At 37.2% G+C, this 22,669-nt stretch overlaps 1 protein-coding gene and 1 long non-coding RNA gene across 7 annotated transcripts in view; one reads left to right on the top strand and one right to left on the bottom strand.

Moving 5' to 3' along the window:
- Positions 1–20,805, top strand: part of SRP72 (signal recognition particle 72) — a 35,854-nt gene extending 15,049 nt beyond the window's left edge. Inside the window, exons 9-19 of one of the 3 annotated variants that reach the window (XM_001139671.7) lie at positions 823–954; positions 2,424–2,552; positions 4,015–4,087; positions 5,640–5,704; positions 7,082–7,177; positions 8,022–8,125; positions 8,257–8,334; positions 9,120–9,257; positions 13,056–13,093; positions 18,241–18,400; positions 19,392–20,805. In XM_001139671.7, coding sequence (XP_001139671.4) covers positions 823–954; positions 2,424–2,552; positions 4,015–4,087; positions 5,640–5,704; positions 7,082–7,177; positions 8,022–8,125; positions 8,257–8,334; positions 9,120–9,257; positions 13,056–13,093; positions 18,241–18,400; positions 19,392–19,569 — 1,191 coding nt within the window. In that variant the 3' untranslated portion in view covers positions 19,570–20,805. Of the gene's footprint in view, positions 1–822; positions 955–2,423; positions 2,553–4,014; positions 4,088–5,639; positions 5,705–7,081; positions 7,178–8,021; positions 8,126–8,256; positions 8,335–9,119; positions 9,258–11,636; positions 13,099–18,240; positions 18,401–19,391 lie in introns of those variants that run through there. The other 2 variants (XM_009447857.5, XM_016951678.4) reach the window with 2 other exon arrangements.
- LOC107974315 (uncharacterized) overlaps positions 1–22,669 on the bottom strand; it is a 64,487-nt gene that overhangs the window by 15,433 nt on the left and 26,385 nt on the right. The gene's annotated exons all lie outside the window — the stretch shown is intronic.

Here is a 22,669-nt window from a genome sequence, read left to right as displayed (position 1 = left end):
GGCGGGCACCTGTAGTCCCAGCTACTCGGGAGACTGAGGCAGGAGAATGGCGTGAACCCGTGAGGCGGAGCTGGTAGTGAGCTGAGACTGTGCCACTGCTCTCCAGCCTGGGTGACAGAGCGAGACTCCGTCTCAAAAAAAAAAAAGGTATGTACTTGTTTTCAGACATAATGCTGTTGCACACTTAATAGACAACAATATAGTGTAAACATAGCTTTTATATGCACTGGGAAACCCAAAAATTTGTGACTCCTATTGTAATATTTGCTTTATCGTGGTAGTCTGGAACCAAACATGAAATATCTCCAAGATATTTCTGTATTTTGAAGAGGAGTGAGTTACTTTTTATTTATCATCTAAATTCTAGAGGGCATAGCTTGTAGAAATTGCCAAGTTAGGTATTTTTGTAGTCCTAATACACTGCAATTTGTGCTGTCCCTTTTTTTCCTTCAAAAAGCTCAAAACAAGCAATTAATAGTGGAAAAATAAAACAAATCTTGTTCTCCATTTCTTTAAAGCAGTTCACTTGTTAAGCCTTTTTATACCTAGGAAGCCTCCTTTGAGAAGGCTTTAAAAGGAGTGGGGGTAGATTCTGGGATAACTATATGTACATGAGTAGATTTGAATTGCAGAGATTCAAAAAGAGTAGATTTGAATTACTTCTGTGAATCAAGATAAATTTATATGCATCTTATTAGCTTAGGCACCCCAATCAGGTAGATAGATTCAAGCTCTCCTGCTGTATCTATATAAAGTTAATAGAAAAAGGAATAAGTTGAAATCTGAGATTCTGTTAATGGTGGATAAACTTTTCTTTGTTAGGACCAAAATGTCTTTGACTCCAAGAAGAAAGTGAAATTAACCAATGCGGAAGGAGTAGAGTTTAAGCTTTCCAAGAAACAACTACAAGCTATAGAATTTAACAAAGCTTTACTTGCTATGTACACAAACCAGGTGGGTAATTACCTTTGGTGTCATGGCTAAACCTTTTGTAATATGGTATATGAGGAGTAATAGGGATATTAGTCTAATCTGTTTATAGTTTTTGTTTGTATTTTGTCTTCAACTCATAAATATATTTTTTTGCCTTCCTCAAAATATTACATATATTATTGGCTGGGCACAATGGCTCATGCCTGTAATCCTAGCACTTTGGGAGGTTGAAGTGGGCGGAATGCCGGAGTTCAAGAGTTCGAGACCAGCCTGAGCAACATGGGGAAACCCTGTCTCTACATGGTGGTGTATGCCTGTAGTCCCAGCTACTCTGGAGACTGAGGCACAAGAATTGTTTGCAGTGAGCTGAGATTGTGCCACTTCACTCCAGCCTGGGCAACAGAGAGAGACTGTCTCCAAAAAGAAAAAAAAAAAAGAAAGAATGTTATGTGTCATAGATTTTATTTATTAAACAAGTAATTTGCCCAATTTCTTATAAGGGTGTAGGGTTGACACCTTTTAAGGGGAAGAAAACAGTATTCACACCTTTAAATGAGATAACTTTCTCATTACCTTATTTCTAATCTGAATTAAGATAAAATCATCAAAGATGCTAGCCATGATTATAGATTTAAGACCCATCTTTCATTTTTGCTGTGTATAATCACATCAAGTTATAAATGTTAAGGAAGTCAATTCTAACTCCAGTAAGCATTCTAATTCTAATTTTATACTGTTTTAGAGCAGAAGTTTTAGTGAGAGACAGAGAAGCAGTAATTTTTTTTTTTTTTTTTTGAGATGGAGTCTCGCTCTGTCGCCCAGGCTGGAGTGCAGTGGTGCGATCTTGGCTCACTGCAACCTCTGCCTCCTGGGTGCCTCCTGGGTTCACGCTATTCTCCTGCCTCACCCTCCCGAGTAGCTGGGACTACAGGCGCCCAGCACCACGCCTGGCTAATTTACTTGTATTTTTAGTAGAGACGGGGTTTCACCATGTTAGCCAGGATGGTCTTGATCTCCTGACCTCGTGATCTGCCCACCTCGGCCTCTCAAAGTCCTGGGATTACAGGCATGAGCCACCACGCCCGGCCGAGAGGCAGTAATGTTTTTATTATTTAGAACTGAGTCAAGTTATTCTTAATAATGTAGCAAAAAATACATATATGCATTTTGTTGTTTTTGAAGAAAATGCTTATATTTGATGTGTTTGATTTTTTTAAACAGTTCTAGAATTTAGGCATCCAAGTGAATGTTTAGAATTTCTCCTTTACTAAAGACTCTTAGAGCTCATAGATTAAATTCAATAAATGGAAACCATTTTCTTACAAGAAAAAATTGAGAATAGATACTGTAAACTGATTCTCTTACCCTAGGCAGTTCTTTGGTTAATATTTGTTTCAACTGATTTTCCCATGTTTCTTTTCTTTCTGGTCATTTAGTGTTTAATTTCATTAACCAGTTTATTTTTCTTGTGGGGGTTGGATATCTTCTAGGCTGAACAATGCCGCAAAATATCTGCCAGTTTACAGTCCCAAAGTCCCGAGCATCTCTTACCTGTGTTAATCCAAGCTGCCCAGCTCTGCCGTGAAAAGCAGCACACAAAAGCAATAGAGCTGCTTCAGGTAATATAATTACTTGAATGAGGTGTCAGACATTTGCAGCTTTGTTTCATTTTCATTGTGTTGTAATAACCTACTAGCATGTAAATTTAATGGGAAAACTAATCAGAAATGTACCACTACACAAATTTCATTGTCATTTTAGTTAACTCTTGGGTTACAGAGCTTTATATAAATTTCTTTGTGTTATATAAATTTCTATAATGTAAATATTTGTTATAAATGCTGAAGAATGCTGTTTTGTTTGGAGATCTGTTTAACCTGAGTTAGGGGATCGTTTAGGCATGTATAATTCCAGAACATACTTAACCTCTTTTGCAATAATCTGATCTCCAGTGAGTTCTACTCCAGAACCTCAATTATGGAGATACTGACTTTGTTTTTATCAACCCAAACCAGCTATTATATTGCATATTTAAATTTCTTGAATATAAACTACATTGGAAAGTTGGATAGGTACAATTAGGATCATCCTGACAGACAAAATTGCCTAACAGGGACACTCAGTGAAGAGACACCGCCCCTTCTCTCCCCACAGCAAAAAAAAAAAAAAAAAAAAAAATCTATTTAGTAATCTTTATTATAGTTGACCCTTTGTATTCTTGAGTTTTGCATCCAAGAATTCAACCAGCCATGGATTAAAAACATTTTGTGGGGGTCGCCAGGCGTAGTGGCTTATGTCTGTAATCCCAGCACTTTGGGAGGCCCAATCAGGCAGATCATCTGAGGTCAGGAGTTCAAGACCAGCCTGGCCAACATGTTGAAACCCCATCTCTACTAAAAATACAAAAAATTAGCCTGGCATGGTGGCGCATTCCTGTAATTCCAACTACTTGGGAGGCTGAGGCAGGAGAATCACTTGAACCTGGCAGGCGGAGGTTGCAGTGAGCCGAGATCACGCCACTGCACTCCAGCCTGGGTGACAGAGCAAGACTCCGCCTCAGAAAAAAAAAGCACATTTTGAGGTTGGAAATGTATGACTGCCTCTGTACTGAACATATACAAACTTTAAAAATCATTACTCCCTAGATAATATAACAACTATACACATAGGATTTACATTGTATTAGGTATTATAAGTAATCTAGCAATGATTTAAAATGTATAGGAGCATGTATGTAGGTTATACGCAAATACTATACTTTTATATAAGGGACTTGAGCATCCTTGGGTTTTGGAATCGGGGGTGGTTCTGGAAGTAATACCCTGTGGCTGAGGGATGATGGATTTCTCTGTTAGTGACTTACAGAAAACTTGACATCACTGCACTTACTTTTAGAGCATACCTTTAAGAAAAAAAGTGAGTGTTGAATAAAAATTTCCCCAAGTTAAGATTTTGACCTGCAGCCAGAAGTTTAATGTTTTAAAACTGGATTTAAAATCTTATGTAGCTAAGTAATTGTAATGTATACAATTAGTTGTGTAAATTAAATGTGATTTTTTTCCCCAAACTAAAAAAATTTAGGAATTTTCAGATCAGCATCCAGAAAATGCAGCTGAAATTAAGCTGACCATGGCACAGTTGAAAATTTCTCAAGGTATTATGGTTTTCATCATGATTAAAATATTTTAATGAAAACATGTTTGGAATGATTAAGCAGTTGTGAACTATGTGATTTTAAGGTTTTTTGTGTAATAGTAAAGCATAATAATTACTGTTTCAAACATGCAGCTAGATTGTATGATCTCCAACAGATTTAGTAGTGAGGTAGTTGCCCCTTTTCGTGGATTATTCCTAAATTATTAGAATGATTCTTAATCTATGCCTTGAAAGTTCTGAAGCAAAGGATTCCTCTCTTCCAAAAGACCATACATACTACTCAAATTGCCTGAGTATGTCACATGCAGAAATGCTTATGTCCGTCACTTGGTAATATTTGTACGACTACTTTGCATCATCGTTTTCAGAATTTCTTAGCTTGGCCCTTCATCCTTACTTCATTTTACACTTTGCCACCTATGTCTTTGGGCTTGGGGAAAGGTAATAGAATTTAACGAGAACTGATGTGTTTGAATCTTAAAACTGCCAATGTTTTTGTCTGTGGTTTTCATCTAACTTTGAATATCTAGAGCCATGTTGCCCAGTTTGGTAGTCACTAGCCACATACAGCTATTTTAAGTTTAAATTAGTTAAATGAAATTTTAAATTCAGTTCTTTGATTATGCTAGCCACATCTTAGAAGCTTAGTAGCTATATGCAGCCATTGGCTACAATATTGGACAGCACAGATATAGGACATTTATATCATCACAAAAAGTTCTGTCGAACAGCTCTGGTATAGAATGTGGATTTTCAATGGGGGTGACAATTCTTCACAAAAATCTTAAATATTACAGTGGCTGAAATGAAAATTTTATGAGTTGAAGGAGGGGAGTTGGCAGTTAGGGAAAAAATGTTTAAAATGTCCTTAGTAGGGCAATAATGAAAATAAGGTTGAGACACACTGCTGATCTCCCTCTTATCCAATTCTCACATTTCTTTGCTTTCCTTGTCTCTTTTTCCTTCTCCTCAGCCCTGTCTTCTCTTCCTTGCCCTTTACTTGATCTTTCCTCCTATGTTTAGTTTATTTTTTCAAGGATTATTTATTATCTTGAAATTACTGACAGTCTGTCATGGTTTTTTGTTTGTTTTTAAAGACTGGGAATTTTGAGTTATTGAGGTTTGCAATGAATACAAAATCAGAATTTAACACCATAGGAAATTTTCCATTGCACTCATGTCTACAGTAACATATTTCAAGACCTTTAGGGAAGGACCCCCACCTTCAAGTTACAGCCCAAAAAAGAAGAAATAGAACTCAACAGACTGGGAGCTGGGAGACTTCTTTTCTGGTAGCAGCTCTGCCATTAACTTTCTTTGTGAGCTTAAGCAAGGTATATTATTTCTTTAGAACTCAATTTCCTTATCTCTAAATGAACAGAGTTCACCATCCCCAAGACCCCAAAGTTTATATGTTTAGCGATGTTACAAAACATGAGTTATGGTTGCTTTCCTAAGGAAAAGTAGTGGGAGGAAGTAAAATTTCTTGTATTTTTTTTTTCATAATATGTGTTCTTCTATGTAATGCTGATTTTGTTTATTCTCCTAAGGTAATATTTCTAAAGCGTGTCTAATATTGAGAAGCATAGAGGAGTTAAAGCATAAACCAGGCATGGTGAGTTTAAAAAATTACAAAATTGAAAAGTAGTTGAATTGATAATTTGTATGTCTAATGTGTATTCACTTTATTTATATGTCGAATGTGTATTCACTTTAAGGTAGGAGTAGTAATTATAATAGTAATAGTTGTCTGGTATAAATTTAATTTCATTCTCTGCTCTGGTATTGGTTTCTTATTCAGTCAAATGTGCCAGGCACTATTAAGGCCTTATAGTATCACTGAAAACCAACCTCAAATAATCTCAGATCTGTATAGGAATTTCTTAGCCTATATCATTTTTGTCAGTGTGATTTCTTTAAATTAGAACAATTTCATAATTGTGGCCAAGAAATTTAGTTTTTAGTTTTCTGATTATTCAAATATTGCAGGTTTCAATCATTAATACAGCTGTGAAAGCATCTTTTCCATAGTAGAAACTAATTCTGTAGTGGTAGTATGTGCATCTTCTGGACAGCGGCTGTTTTATTCATGTTTGCATTCTCTAACATGGCCTCTGTGCAGTTGGCACTCAGTAAATGTAATATGGTAGTGCTTTCCCTTAAAGATTCATATTTTAAGGATCGTGCTATAATTACTTTACCTTAGAGTCAAATACAGTATATGACTGAAAATAAAATGTTTCTAATATTTAATATATGACCACCTTTTACCTTTCAAGGAATGTATCCATTTCATTTAGGTTGCTGACTTTATTGGCATAAAAGTTCTTCATTTTATTTCTTTATTGTCCTTTTAATATCTATAGAACCTCTCTCATTCCTGATATTGGTTATTCATGTCTTTTTTTCTTTTTCCCTCTGATTAGCCTGTCCAGAGGTTTATCAGTTTTACTGATTGTTCTTAAAGATCCAGCTTTTTGTTTGTTTCCTTTCTATCCTCATCTCCTACTGCTCAGCATCCCCCTCCCCCTCCACTCCAGCTATGTAGGCCTCCTTCCTGTCCCTCAGCCACACTAGGCACCCTTTTTACTGGCTTCAAACAGCTCATGCCACATGGGATTCATCATGAGAGTTCAGCCACTCTATGTATGCCTCACTGATCATACACTTAAATGTCCAGCAGTGTCTTATTGTAGAAACATTTCTAAGGGCTTATTCTCAACTTCCGTACTTACCAAACCATTTGTGAACTGGCACTGCTTTAAAGGAAAGTTTTATTTTACAGATATCTACCTTCATATTTGGAAAACACGGTTGTTCATGGTATTTCTAGAAGTAAAGTTACTATGTTCTCTAAAGGGAGTAGCTTTTATGATAAATCAGGTATTAGTGGAGAGCCTTTATTTGCTATTTCTTCAGCGTTTTTTATTTTCAAAAGCGGTATTCTGGGAGTGAAGGGGGAGTTCACTAATTTATACCTTTGGCTGTGTAGGTATCTGCATTAGTTACCATGTATAGCCATGAAGAAGATATTGATAGTGCCATTGAGGTCTTCACACAAGCTATCCAGTGGTATCAAAACCATCAGGTAAATAAATGGAGTAAAATGTTATGAGAGCATGTTTTTACATAAAAATAAAGATGTAGTAGTGAAAAAATTCAGGCAAACAAGTATTACACGTCACTATTTTAAAAGTGGAATACTATTTAGATTATCAAATGCATTTTTTTAGTATACCAGATCCAAATTAAGTTATTAGAAATAAGCAATGGCTGCAAAATAGAAAAATAGCACATTTATATTTATTGAAGCTCCTTGCTGTATGTGTATATGCATTTGTGTATGTAATCTCAAGAAATAATAATAGTACATGATTGCATATTTAAGAGATCGTCTTAAATAGCTAGAGAGCCCATGGGTGGTAGTAATTAGTACAACAGTAATACATGGAATAGTTGTTTATCATGTCTCTATCTAGTAGGAATATCTTAATTTCCAGTATGGATCTCTGTATGGGCAGTATCCAACTTAAAATTATACATACGCTGTGCAGGTGGCATTTATACTGTTAGTACTGTTAGCAGTGGAGGGGTATCAGTGCTCTGGGAAAGTATTATATTAAATTAATGTTTGAGAACTATGGTGGCATATCTTTAAGATTTGATTATTGTAGGGGAATGTTTCCAGTTGTAGACAATAGATATAGGTTGTTTTCCAGATTCATCAATTGGTGATTACTTGTACAATTAATAATTTGTCCACCTGCTTTCCTCTACATGTGTGGATGATTTTGTTGTTTCAGGCATTCAGTGAAACTTAAGATGAGGGATCTAATGCATAGGTGTATTTCTTAAAGGTCTAATGAATATAACTGCATGCACTTGCTAGATATTTAACTTGAAACTTTTTTTTCTTTTTATTGAAACTGTAGCCAAAATCTCCTGCTCATTTGTCCTTGATAAGAGAAGCTGCAAACTTCAAACTCAAATATGGGCGGAAGAAGGAGGCAATTAGTGACCTACAACAGCTGTGGAAGTAAGCTCTGAAACGTGGAGTTGTAGAAATAACACATTTATTGCTGCTACTTGATATGAGGGAGTTACTTGTTTATATTACTTTCTCCAGTTTTATAAACAGTTCAATAATTTTCTTATTTCTTCTTTTAGACAAAATCCAAAAGATATTCACACCCTGGCACAGCTTATTTCTGCTTACTCACTTGTAGATCCAGAGAAAGCCAAAGCGTATCCTTTTGATTGTTATTCCTTACAGCTCCTCAGTAGCACAATAGATCTCTTCTGATATCTGTGTTTTGACCAGAGCTTTTTCAATTGTAAACTGCAACTAACAAATCCTCCTTTTAACTAGTAAAACCAAAAAATGAGAATTTATTGATCAGTGTGATTGAAAAATGTGGCGATAGATCCAACTTAGGGTTCAGTTTCATCCAGAAGCAAAAATGAAGTCAAAAGGGTATGGCCTCTTTTCCTCCAGGTTCAAGATCAGCAGCAAGGTAAAGAAAAAGCATATTTTATGTGGGTACTTTTGCATGATTCTGAAATGTTATTTTCGGATTCAACTACTTAGGTCACTTGCTTATCTCAAATAGTTACCTGATAAGCAAATTTGGTGCCCTTATTGAACTTGGATCATATGTGCTACTCTAAATCAGAGTGTGTTCCCAAAACTGAGGTGGGTTGGTGGATGCTAAGCAGTCACAAGTCATAAACTTGATAGTTGTTTTGGAATGGAGTTTGTATTAAGCCACCACCTTGCTCCACATCACTGTGTTAAGGAATAGAGAATTAGATTATGACTCCTCATGTTCTCCTTTCAGAATACTGTATGTACTATATAATTGATATGACTTGTTATTGTATAGAAGATTTAGGAACATTTTTTGCTTTTGTTGAAGGTCATCAAGAAAAGACAGTCTTCCAGTGTCAATAGATACATTGGCAAACATATATATCTATATAAATGTGTGTGTTTGTATATATTATGTTCCTGAACTCCTGTTCTATCACAGTCTTAGTAAACACTTGCCATCGTCAGATAGTATGTCTCTAAAAGTAGATGTTGAGGCTCTTGAAAATTCTGCTGGTGCTACGTACATTCGGAAGAAGGGTGGAAAAGTTACTGGAGATAGTCAACCAAAGGAACAAGGGTAATATTTTTCATCGTAACGTTCTCTAATGCTGATTTTAAATTAGACAAGGAATAAAAAATACATTCTCATAGAAATTTCATGTGAATAAAGTTCTAGTTCTCTTTGTTCCTTTTCCATTTCTTTCACTGTGCCCAGCTCTTTGTCCTTATTTCCTTCCCTTTTCCCTCAGCCCAAAATTAACCTCTGGTATTAATTTAATCTATTATTCCAGAAGTTTTTCTTTGTGTTTACACACAAACATGGTTTACAAATATTTTCTTTAAATTGGTTTATTTATTACTATTTTTTGTTTGTTTGTTTGTTTGTTGAGACAGAATCTTGCTCTGTCTCCCAGGCTGGAGTACAGTGGCACAGTCTTGGCTCAGTGCAGCCTCCGCCTCCCGGGTTCAAGCAATTCTGCCTCAGCCTCCCGAGTAGCTGGGACTACAGGCTAATTTTTGTACATTTAGTAGAGACAGGGTTTCACCCTTTTGACCAGGTTCGTCTTGAACTCCTGACCTCAAGTGATCTGCCCACCTCGGCCTCCCAAAGTGCTGGGCACCACGCCCAGTTATTTTTTACAGAAGGAGGATTGTATTGTACTTAGTGTTTCCCAACTTACTTTTATTTAATGAGTTTTAGAGATCTTTCCACGTACAAAAATGTGGACCTATTTCATCCTTTTTATGCATAACACTCCATAGGCTGGATGTGCCTTCCTTTACCTTTCAGTTATTGTTGTACATTTAGTACATCATTTAGTATATGATTTCTTTTGCTGATTTGAAGAAAAGGTTAGTCGGCTTCATCTACTTAAAAGAAGTCAGATTTTGACTTGTTTCTTCCATCGTCATCTTAAAAATATAGTTAGCAGAGACCTACAGTAAAATGTTTTAAGATTTTACTTTTGACTCAGGATGAATAGAGCATGGAAAAGATAAAACATTTCCTTAGCTTTGTGACTTTTATAAGTTTTTGCTACTTTCCTTTTTTGAATGCCTTTTGAAATCTAAATTTTTCCCTAACTTAAAAAAAACTCAGCAACAATGACTGATTTCTTTCTAACAAACTCCGCATTTCATAAAAAGCATTGTTGTTCTCATAATAACTTCCAAAACTTTTAATAAGGAATTGGAGTCTCAAAGAGGTTACATTGTTCTGAATTCCATTTCATCTTACAATTATAAATTCAGTCTGGGTTCTTAAATGGATTTTCAATTAAGTATGTTTACTATTTTTTTTCTTCACCAAACAGGGTTGAGTAACTACTAAGAACACGCAGTTCCTTCTTTAGCCTGGCATAGTGGCTCTGTGTTCCAGTTACTGGGAGGCTGAGGCGGGATGATTGCCTGAGCCCAGGAGTTTGAGGCTTCAGTGAGCAGTGATTGCATCACTGCACCCCAGCCTGAGTGACAGAGCAAGACCCCCATCTCTAAAAATAATAAGTTTTTAAAAGTTTTTTTTAAATAATCTTTGTTTCTTTTGTTTGTTTGTTTTCTTTTTTGAGACGGAGTCTTGCTCTGTTGCCCAGGATGGAGTGCAGTGACTCAATCTCGGCTCACTGCAACCTCCGCCTCCTGGGTTCGAGCGATTCTCCTGCCTCAGCCTCCTGAGTAGCTGGGACTACAGGTGCCTGCAATCACGCCTGGCTAATTTTTGTATTTTTAGTAGACAGGGTTTCACCATGTCGATCAGGCTGGTCTTGAACTCCTGACCTCAGGTGATCCACCCACCTCAGCCTCCCAAAGTGCTGGGATTACAGGCGTGAGCCACCAAGCCTGGCTTCTTTCTCTTTTTTCTTAGACAATCATTAAGATATACATTGACTTTTTAAGCTTTTAAGTTTCAGCACAGTATTTTCATTATGCATTATTAATGCTATTTATTTTATCTTATTAGAAGTTAGTATTTTGTTATACTAACTTGGATGCAAAGGTTTAGTTTCCTTTAACAATACAGTATGTGATAGGTTTATGCTAGGTGTTGACCAGAAAATAAATCATGGTACTTGCTCTCAAAAGAACTTGAGCCCTGACATGGTGGTGGCTCATGCCTGTAATCCCAGCACTTTGGGAGGCCAAGGCAGGCGGATTACTTGAGGTCAGGAGTTCGAAACCAGCCTGGACAACATGGTGAAACCCCCATCTCTACTAAAAATACAAAAATTAGCCGGGCGTAGTGACACATGTCTATAATCCCAGCTATTTGGGAGGCTGAGGCAGGAGAATCACTTGAACCCAGGAGGTGGAGGTTGCAGTGAGCCAAGATCTCACCACTGCACTCCAGCCTGGGTGACAGAATGAGACTCTGTCTAAAAAAAAGGAACTTGAATCTAGCAGAAGGAAATATATTTAAACAGTAATTGCAATAAAGATTGCACCTGTTGTGATTGTACAGGGCATAGAGGAGTACACCGGAGGGAATAGTCACTTCTTCCTGAGGACAGTGGGAAGTTAGGAAAGGCTTCATGGAGAAGATGATTGTGTTGACTCTGAGGAAGATGAGGACGAGGTAGGCAAAGGGTGAGCTAAGGCAGAGAAATAAGAAATAGCAGAGAACCCTTGGGAAATTTTAATATGGCTGTGGAGTATAATTTGTAGGGAGACAATTTAGAATACTATTGCACACTCTGGGTAAGAGATGAAACACTCAAGTAAGATACAGTATGTTGCATTTCTTATTTGGGGTATCCTGAGAGAACTTTCACAATTGAATGACTTGTAGAATGAATTTTTGGTAGGAATTGTTGTCTCATCTTTTTAGTTCACTGTTTCATATTTCTCGAGTTATATCACATAAGAATATATAGAGAGATGTATTTTTATGTTTTTCTCTTTTCACTAGAGCTTTCAGAATGCTTTTTTTTTTTTTTTTTTTTTTTGAGACGGAGTCTTGCTCCATCGCTCAGGCTGGAGTGCAGTGGCACAATCTCACTCACTGCAGCCTCTGCCTCCCTGGTTCAAGTGATTCTCCTGCCTCAGCCTCCCAAGTAGCTGAGATTACAGGCACGCACTGCCACACCCAACTAATTTTTGTATTTTTAGTAGAGACGGGGTTTTACTATGTTGTCCAGGCTGGTCTGCAACTCCTGACCTCAGGTGATCCACCTGCCTTGGCCTCCCATCGTGCTGAGATTACAGACGTGAGCCACTGTTCCCAGCCACTTTCAGAATGCTTGACAATTATTTTGAAGTGTTAATTTTTATGCCCTTTTTAGTGCCTTTTTTGGTCAATGTACTTAATATAGATTTTACTTAACATAAAAAAATTAATAAACTCACAGGTTTAAAATACAAAAGATAAAAAAGTGTAAGAGTAAGTAAAAAGTCTTCCATCTGTGTCTACCCACCTCCCTCCCAGGGCCATAACCAATGTAACTTGTTTTGAATCTCCTTCCAGAGATATTCTTTGCATGTATCTTACCTACACATGTTCTTCTGGCAAAAAATTTATTCTCTAAAGTCTTGCCAAACATAGAGTAACTTACCAAGGGATTCTAGGTAGTCATGCTTGTGCAAATTACTTTTTACATAGACTTAATGTGTGCCACTGAAAAACTTTTTTCAGTGTAAACAGAATCTGTTTTCGAATCGTCACCTCTGTTTTCTAAACTACTTTCCAAAAATTATAGTATCTGAAGCTTAATTGACTTTAACCTGAATCAAATCTTAACTAATTTGTTAGCTTTGGTAAGCTGATACCAAGTCTTAAACCATGTTTATGATAAGTGCCCAACTAACTCTTATAGAGCACTTACTTAATGCTCTATAAATATTTTATCACAAAGACGGTAATGATTTTTTTTTCTCTTTGTAGACAGGGAGATTTGAAAAAGAAGAAAAAGAAAAAGAAGGGTAAGGTATTAAAAAAGTCTTTATAAATTTTCTCCAAAATAAATGTTTGATTTTAGCCCTATATAGAAATATTTGGACATAAATATACTGCGCTCTCTTGTATCTTTGAAAACTTTTTATCTTGACTATAGCTAACATTTAATTTTATTCTATTACTTTAAAGATCGCAATTCACTAGTTTGCCTAAATTCAAATCGTTGCTCCCTCTTTTACTCTGTGACTGTGCACAGGCTATTTAATATACCTGCCAGAGTTTTTCATATGTAAAATGGAATATGATAGTATATATCTTGTAGTATTAAATCAGATACTACATGTAAAGTTCTTAGAGTGGTGCCTGGCACAAAAGTAAGCACTTACACATTTTGATGTTTCTGCTACACATAACTACAAAATTCCATCAAACTAGCTTAAGAAAATTTACTGTTTATAAAGTTGGCAGTCTAGAGGAATGTTAGCATCAAGGTTGGTTGACTCAGTATTTTTACCTCTTTGTTCTGCTCTCCACAAAACAGAATCCCATTAGAGTCATATGATGTATATTGTAAACAGTCAGGGCCACATACTTGTCATTTATATCCATCACAACAAAGAAGCCCTCTCCAGACTTGGCAAGTATTTCTCATTAATCTGATTGGGCCAAGCAGGTCAGTGTCCAGCCTTGAATTATTAACCAGGGAAATAATGTGCATTGATTGGCTTGGAGTGTGGCTTTAATCTCTGGAAAAATTGGGTGGCATTACCGTGCTTGATTTTACCTAGTCAGATGTTATCCTTGGAGCCACCCAAGTTCCTGAGGTTTTGAGGAATCTATCATATAAATCAGGTTATTTCTTGATTTTGCTCTCTGCCGTCTTAGGATACAGGTTTCCCAAGGCTTAGCTCAGTTTATTATTACTCCTCCATCTGTTTTCCAGCTACCAAAATTTTATTGACAATATCTTTTCTTCTGTCTTCCTTTAATGTGTTTTATTACCATTTTAGTGGAGTTTGAGGAAGGTACACAAGCTAATGTTTGTATCCATTTCACTATCTTTAACTGGAAGTCTTATTGGTTCTTTTGTCACAGTACTTCAAAATTGGCAAACATTTAATATTTGTTTTGTGCATTAGTAATACTGCAAGGAAACAGCTGATGACTGTAGGTGGTAATAACCTAAAATTTTACTTTCTTTTCTATTTTTATAGTTTCCAGATGAATATTTTTTTAAATTTACAAGTGATATATGCTCATTCTAAAAACAAAGGTAGTTGTTATCTATCATTATAGAATGGCCTAAAGAGTGTAAAATTCCCTGCCCAAAATTCATGCTCCCGGCTGGGCATGGTGGCTCACGCCTGTAATCCCAGCACTTTGGGAGGCCAAGGTGGGTGGATCATTTGAGGTCAGGAGTTCGAGACCAGCCTGGCCAACCTGGTGAAACCCCATCTCTACTACAAATATAAAAATTAGCCGAGCAGTACTCATGCATGCCTGTAATCCCAGCTACTCGGGAGGCTGAGGCAGGAGAATCGCCTGAACCCGGGAGGCCAAGGTTGCAGTGAGTTGAGATTGCGTCACGGCACTCCAGCCTGGTGACAGAGTGAGATCCTCTCCCTGCCCCCAAAAAAAAGCATGCTCCCAGAGACAATTACTTAACTTTTTTATGTGTGTATATATGTATATACAGAATCAAACATATCATTAGGTACTCAAAGTTTTTATAAAATTGTTTTGAACATAATATAATTTGTTTGTTTTAATCTTCTACTTTAGACTGAATTGTGAAGAACATTTTTCCAAATTAATAGATGCCCTTCACTTTATTTATTTTTTATTTTATTTTATTTATTTATTTATTTTTTTTGAGACGGCGTCTTGCTCTGTTGCCCAGGCTGGAGTGCAGTGGCGCTATCTCGGCTCACTGCAAGCTCCACCTCCCAGGTTCATGCCATTCTCCTGCCTCAGCCTCCCAAGTAGCTGGGACTGCAGGCGTACCCCACCACGCCCAGCTAATTTTTTGTATTTTTAGTACAGACGGGGTTTCACCATGTTAGCCAGGATGGTCTCGATCTCCTCACCTCGTGATCTGCCCACCTCGGCCTCCCAAAGTGCTGGGATTACAGGCGTGAGCCACTGCGCCCGGCCTGCACTTCAGTTTTTAACCAATTGAATAGCTTGCTATAGTGTGGGCATATTATAATGTAATCATCTTCATTGATAGATATTTAAGTTATTTTGCCATCTTAAAGAATATCAGCCCACCCATACATTGCCCTATCCATCTTTAAAAAAAAAGAAAAGGAGTATCACCGAGAATATTCTGTTCTTAACTTTGTATCTCTTGGGTTTCTGCAGGATAAATTTCTAGAAGTCTATAAATTTCGAATGGTACTGCCAGATTAAATTGCTTTCCACAAAGGCTATACCAGTATACACTTCCCCTAGTATAGTGTTGGTGAGTGCTTCTCACCATTTCACCAACACTGGGTATTACTGCAAGTCTGATAGAGTTTTTTACCCTTCTCATTTTTAATTAGTGAGGGTGAACATCTGTTCAGAAGATGAATGACTTTCCTTTCTCCTAGCCTACCTTAATTATAACTGAGTCCATTTTTCTTTGAGTGGTTTACATATTGATCAGCAAGAATTCTTTCTCTATTAAGGATTTTTTTCCACTCCTCTATTACATAGTTTGTATTTTAAATTTTTTCTTAGAAATATATTTTTTACTAAATGAAGATTTTAAAATTTTTTTATAGATGTATCTGTGAAGTCTTTTTCTTTATAGTCTCTGAATTTTTTTGTCATGCTGAGAAATAAGGCCTTTTCCCCCTTCAGTAAAATTCAACACCCCTTCATGCTAAAAACTCTCAATAAACTAGGTATTGATGGAATGTATCTCAAAATAATAATAACTATTTATGACAAGCCCACAGCCAATATCATACTGAATGAGCAAAAGCTGGAAGCATTCCCTTTGAAAACCGGCACAAGACAAGGATGCCCTCTCTCACCACTCCCATTCAACATAATATTGGAAGTTCTGGCCAGGGCAATCAGGCAAGAGAAAGAAATAAAGGATATTCAAACAAAAAGGAAGTCAGGTTGTCTCTGTTTGCAGATGACATGATTGTATATTTAGAAAACCCCATCGTCTCAGCCCAAAATCTCCTTAAGCTGATAAGCAACTTCAGCAAAGTCTCAGGACACAAAATCAATGTGCAAAAATCACAAGCTTTCCTGTACACCAATAGTAGACAAGCAGAGAGCCAAATCATGAGTGAACTCCTGTTCACAATTGCTACAAAAGAATAAAATACCTAGGAATACAACTAACAAGGGATGTGAAGGACCTCTTCAAGGAGAACTACAAACCACTGCTCAAGGAAATGAGAGAGGACACAAATGGAAGAACATTCCATGCTCATGGATAGGAAGAATCAATATCGTGAAAATGGCCATACTGCCTAAAGTAATTTATAGATTCAATGCTATCTCCATCAAGCTGCCATTGACTTTCTTCACAGAATTAGAAAAAAACTACTTTAAATTTCATATGGAACCAAAAAAGAACCCATATGGCCAAGACAGTCCTAAGCAAAGAGAACAAAGCTGGATTCATCATGCTACCTGACTTCAAACTATTGTTACAAGGCTACAGTAACCAAAACAGAATGGTACTGGTACCAAAACAGATCTGTAGACCAGTGGAACAGAATAGAGCCCTCAGAAATAACACCACACATCTACAACCATCTGATCTTTGACAAACCTGACAAAAGCAATGGGGAAAGGATTCTAGCCATATGCAGAAAACAAACTGGACCCCTTCCTTACACCTTATACAAAAATTAACTCAAGATGGATTAAAGACTTAAACATAAGACCTAAAACCATAAAAACCCTAGAAGAAAACCTAGGCAATACCATTCAGGACATAGGCATGGGCAAGAACTTCATGACTAAAACCCCAAAAGCAATGGCAACAAAAGCCAAAACTGACAAATGGGATCTAATTAAACTAAAGAGCTTCTGCACAGCAAAAGAAGCTATCATCAGAGTAAACAGCCAACTTACAGAATGGGAGAAAATTTTTGCAATCCATCTGACAAAGGGCTAATATCCAGAATCAACAAAGAACTTCAACAAATTTACAAGAAAAAACCCCATCAAAAAGTGGGCAAAGGATATGAACAGACACTTCTCAAAACTGCCATTTATGTGGCCAAGAAACATGAAAAAAAGCTCATCATCACTGGTGATTAGAGAAATGCAAATCAAAACAACAATGGAATACCATCTCCTACCAGTTAGAATGGCGATCATTAAAAAGTCAGGAAACAACAGATGCTGGAGAGGATGTGGAGAAATAGGAACACTTTAACATTGTTGGTGGGAGTGTAAATTAGTTTTGCCATTGTGGAAGACGGTGTGGCAATTCCTCAAGGACCTAGAACCAGAAATACCATTTAACCCAGCAGTCGCATTACTGGATATATACCCAAAGGATTATAAATCATTCTGCTATAAAGACACATGCACACTTATGTTTATTGCAGCAGTATTCACATTAGCAAAGATTGGAACCAACCCAAATGCCCATCAATGATAGAGTGGATAAAGAAGATGTGGCACATACACACCATCAATACTATGCAGCCATAAAAAACGATGAGTTCATATCCTTTGCAGGGACATGGATGAAGCTGGAAACCATCAGTCTCAGCAAACTAACACAGGAACAGAAAACCAAACACCGCGTGTTCTCACTCATAAGTGGGAGTTGAACAATGAGAACACATGGACACAGGGAGGGGAATATCACACACCAGGCCTGTCGGGGGGCGGTGGGAGGCTAGGGGAGGGATAGCATTGGGAGAAATACCTAATGTAGATGACGGGTTGATGGGTGCAGCAAACCACCATGGCACATGTATACCTATGTAACAAACCTGCACGTTCTGCGCATGTATCCCAGAACTTAAAGTATAATAATTTAAAAAAAAAAGACCATTTTGCCTGCTAGATTATACAAACTAAACTTTCTCAAATAAATTCATTTCCATTTTAATGTTATTTATTCCCAGGCTTAGAGACATCGTTTAAACAAACTATCTTGAAAATATTATGACATATCTCTCATTTCTTTATAATCGTTATGCAGGAAAATTGCCTAAGAATTATGACCCAAAAGTTACCCCAGATCCAGAAAGATGGCTGCCAATGCGAGAACGTTCTTACTACCGGGGAAGAAAGAAGGGTAAAAAGAAGGATCAGATTGGAAAAGGGACCCAGGGAGCAACTGCAGGAGCTTCATCTGAACTGTAAGTTATTGCTCCACAATTGAGGGCACTTAGAACATACGTTGTTTCTAGATTGACTCAAGGCTATTAGTGAGAATTTGTTAATATAAAGTATGAGAAATGTGATGTATCTTTGATAAATGTTTATACTACACTTATGCAAATGAAAGAAAATATATTGCCTTTTTAGACTAGTTTTTCCTTTAGTTTTTACAATTCAGTCAAATAGTTTTAAGTATTTACAATATAATCAAATATATATTGTGAAATATATATAGTAAAAACTGTATTATAAAAACTAAAAAGTCTCAAGGCAACTAAATACACTGAGTCATTCAACTAAATAAATATCTAGATAAACAGATGTAAATAAATAATATGACTAGAAAGAAGTGTTAGAAGTATTAATACGTTTTACATGGTGGATGACAGGTTATTTTAAAAAATTTTTTCTGGCCGGGCGCAGTGGCTCACGCCTGTAATCCCAGCACTTTGGGAGGCCAAGGCAGGCAGATCATTTGAGGTTGCTAGTTCGAGAATAGCTTGGCCAATATGGTGAAACCCTGTCTCTATTAAAAATACAAAAATTAGCCGGGTGTGGTAGTGCGCACCTGTAATCCCAGCTACTCGGGTGGCTGAGGCAGGAAAATCACGTGAACCCAGAAGGATCACGTGAACCCAGGAGGTGGATGGAGGTTGCAGTGAGCTGAGATGGTGCCACTGCACTCCAGCCTGAGGGACAGAGCAAGACTCTGTCTCAAAAAAATAAAATTTTTTATTTTCTACGCTTTCTAAAACTTGGCATGTGTACCATGTTTTACTTTTCTTCAATAAAAACAGTGAAAATGTTATTCAAAAGAAAAGTCGATAGGGAGTTGGGGAGCTTACCTTAAAAGAAGTAGAAAATGTGTGGGAGATTGTTAAGTGTGATAAGTAAAACCCATGTACATACATTTTTATACTCTTCCTTTGTTGAATATATGAGTGACCAAAAATGATCTGATGATTTCAGGGATGCCAGTAAAACTGTGAGCAGCCCACCCACCTCCCCAAGACCTGGCAGTGCTGCAACAGTATCTGCCTCTACAAGTAACATCATACCCCCAAGACACCAGAAACCTGCAGGGGCTCCAGCAACAAAAAAGAAACAGCAACAGAAAAAGAAGAAAGGTGGAAAAGGTGGCTGGTGATGAGAATATTCTTGTTGCAGGCTGTTTTTAAACTAGTGTCAGTGACACTAGGAATATAATAAAGGTAACACAGCAAGAAGCACAGAACTACTCCCTCTTCATCTCCATATTTTCATAATTTCTTGTGTTTCAAATAGGGAAACATCTTCCTCAAAGTCTGCCTAGTGAGATATGGCCTACTGGTTGCCTCATAGCTTTGTACAGATTATGAGGACTGAAAATAATTGGGCATTTACCCATCTTGGTATCTGTTGTATCCTTTATCTGTGTGTGCTGATTCGATCTTTTTTCAGTTTCACATACCTTATCTAAGGTTTCCCAGGATTTAAACAGAAACTACTTCTGTGATTTCAGCTGGAGTCTGAAGATACTTGTTTCTGTTCAAGTCCCACTTTAAATTATGTCTTAGGAGACTGAAAGTGGAATCTTCTGAGCATTCCTAAATATCTGCTTAGAAATATCATGTGATAAAGAGGGACCTTCTTAATACACTGATGTTCTTCACTAAATGGATGGCCACAAGAAAAATAAAGTAAATGTCTTAAATAATTTAACCATAAATTTTCTGTCATGTGATACTGGAATATGGGATACTTTTCATGTTTTTATATATATATAAACATATATATATATATTATATATATATATTATATATATATATATATATATATATATGGCTCCTTTGTGCCCCATGTCATTTTCAGATTATGGTAGCATGCTGATACAGCACCATGAAAGAACTCAAGGAAAATATATCAATGTAAGAAGTTCACTCTTAGACCTAGTGTTCTGAGGTCACATGGGTTTGGACTGTCTCAATCAGAAAGATTAATGACTGTTATCAAGAACATGAACATTGGCTTCCTCCATAGAGAAGAAATCAGTATCTGAGTTGCATACCAGGCAGTATTAAAATCTAACAGGTCTGTTTGGCCCATTGATAGATACTCAAATGGTGTCTCCTTCTGGTTATGGATTTTGACCATTGATTACCTTTCTCAATGTAATGAAGTATTTTACAGTCAATTTGTGGTGTAAATGTTGCTCTTGTCTTTCCTTGCTTACAAACTACTTTCACATTGAACAGCTGTGAGACAGACATATTGAGATGCCTGCCCTTGTTAGTATTCATTTTATGCTGCCCAAGATATCATTTAATTTAGACTTAACAAGTATTTCCTTGTGATTATATTACTCTGTCCTTGTTAATAAAGTGCTGCTGTGTTTGACTCTGAACATACTACCAAAACTTCTTCAAAGAGTTTTTTATGAAAGACTTTCCTCCTTTACAAGAAAGAAATGGGGTGCTGCCTTTCTGTTTAGTAAAAGCAGAATTTGCAGTGGCATCTAAAGAGATCTTTTTTAAATACAAATGATGTATTGTGGCATAATCCTTTTTTTGAGCTCTACAGAGAACAGTCTTTTGGTAATAGTGGCAGGTATTTATTCCTTCTGAATATATACCCCATTATAGGAATAACTGTTACTTATTTAGGATTCCATCATTGAAAATTTTGACCCAAGGCACAGCAGTGAAATTTATAGTTCTCAATTTAGTTGTCATTATTGACAGGCATTGGTATTATTAGTCATTGCTAAGCAACTGAAACTTCATCAGTTCAAATAAGTTTTAATTGTCAAATGAAGTATAAACACATGAACTTTCTAGAAATATTTCCTCTTTTGGATAGGTCTTTAACCAGTTCATATATATACTTTGTCAAATATATGGATGTGTATGTGTACATTTATAAGAACCAGTATGGATACATCCATTCACTGTGGTACATTTTAAAATAAAATATTTTAGCAGTGAATATGGATTAAGGTGTTTTGGGTGTTGGCATTTTATGGAGGACTTCCTGGTTAGTATAACCAAGAATTTTCTTTTAAGCTGAGTATCAAAATTGTGTGTACTGTCCCTCTTAGCAAACCCATAAAACTAATCTAATGGGATTGAGAGAACCCCGTGTAAACTTACTGAAAATTCATCTTGGTGTGTGTATAAACAGAAGTAAACCTTTGAAAAAGTCATTAAGCATAGCAATTCCAATGCTATTGGGAACAGCCAACCTTAAATATCATTGCATCACTCAAGCCTTCTGGAACCTGCTATTCATTGTTCCTTACAAGTCTATTTGAAACAGATACAATGAAGGAAAATAAGTTTATTACATTGAAAAATAATTGTGGCCGGGCACGGTGGCTCGCACCTGTAATCCCAGCACTTTGGGAGGCTGAGGCGGGCAGATCACCTCAGGTCAGAAGTTCGAGACCAGCCTGACCAACGTGGAGAAACCCCATCTCTACTAAAAATACAAAATTAGCCAGGCATGGTGGCTCATGCCTGTAATCCCAGCTACGTGCGAGGCTGAGGCAAGAGAATCGCTTGAACCTGGGAGGTAGAGGTTGCAGTGAGCTGAGATCGGACCACTGCACTCCAGCCTGGGCAACAAGAGTGAAACTCCGTCTCAAAAAATAATAATAATTGTGCTGGACGGGTGCGGTGGCTCATGCCTGTAATCCCAGCACTTTGGGAGGCCCAATCAGGCGGATTACCTGAAGTCAGGAGTTCGAGACCAGCCTGGCCAACATGGTGAAACCCCGTCTCTACTAAAAATACAAAAATTAGCTGGGCATGGTGGCACATGCCTGTAATCCCAGCTACTCGGGAGGCTGAGGCAGGAGAATTGCTTGAACCCGGGAGATGGAAGTTGCAGTGAGCCGAGATTGTGCCACTGCACTCTAGCCTGGCCGACAGAGCGAGACTGTCTCAAAAAATAAATTGTGCTAAACTGAAATATACTAAAGAGTTCAGTTTAGCAAGATAAAAGGAACCCTCCAGATATTTCTTAGCCAGTTTGAGAAACAATACCACCTTTGAAAAGCCCCTCGTGTGCCTTATTTACCATTTATTAGATAATTAGGAGTGACTAGACTATTTGGTTTTGGTTTTAATACTGAGCATTACTAGCAGCTGTGATCCTGGCAGGCTATCTCCGAATAATTTTTTTTAAAGTGAAATACAGGCCGGGCACAGCGGCTTATGCCTATAATCCCAGCACTTTGAGAGGCAGAGGCGGGGAGGATCACTTGAGGT

Source organism: Pan troglodytes, chromosome 3 (assembly GCF_028858775.2).
Source record: "Pan troglodytes isolate AG18354 chromosome 3, NHGRI_mPanTro3-v2.0_pri, whole genome shotgun sequence".
Taxonomy (NCBI): Eukaryota; Metazoa; Chordata; class Mammalia; order Primates; family Hominidae; genus Pan; species Pan troglodytes.
Note: the sequence above shows the minus strand (reverse complement) of the source record. Positions and strands in the feature narration are given on the sequence as shown.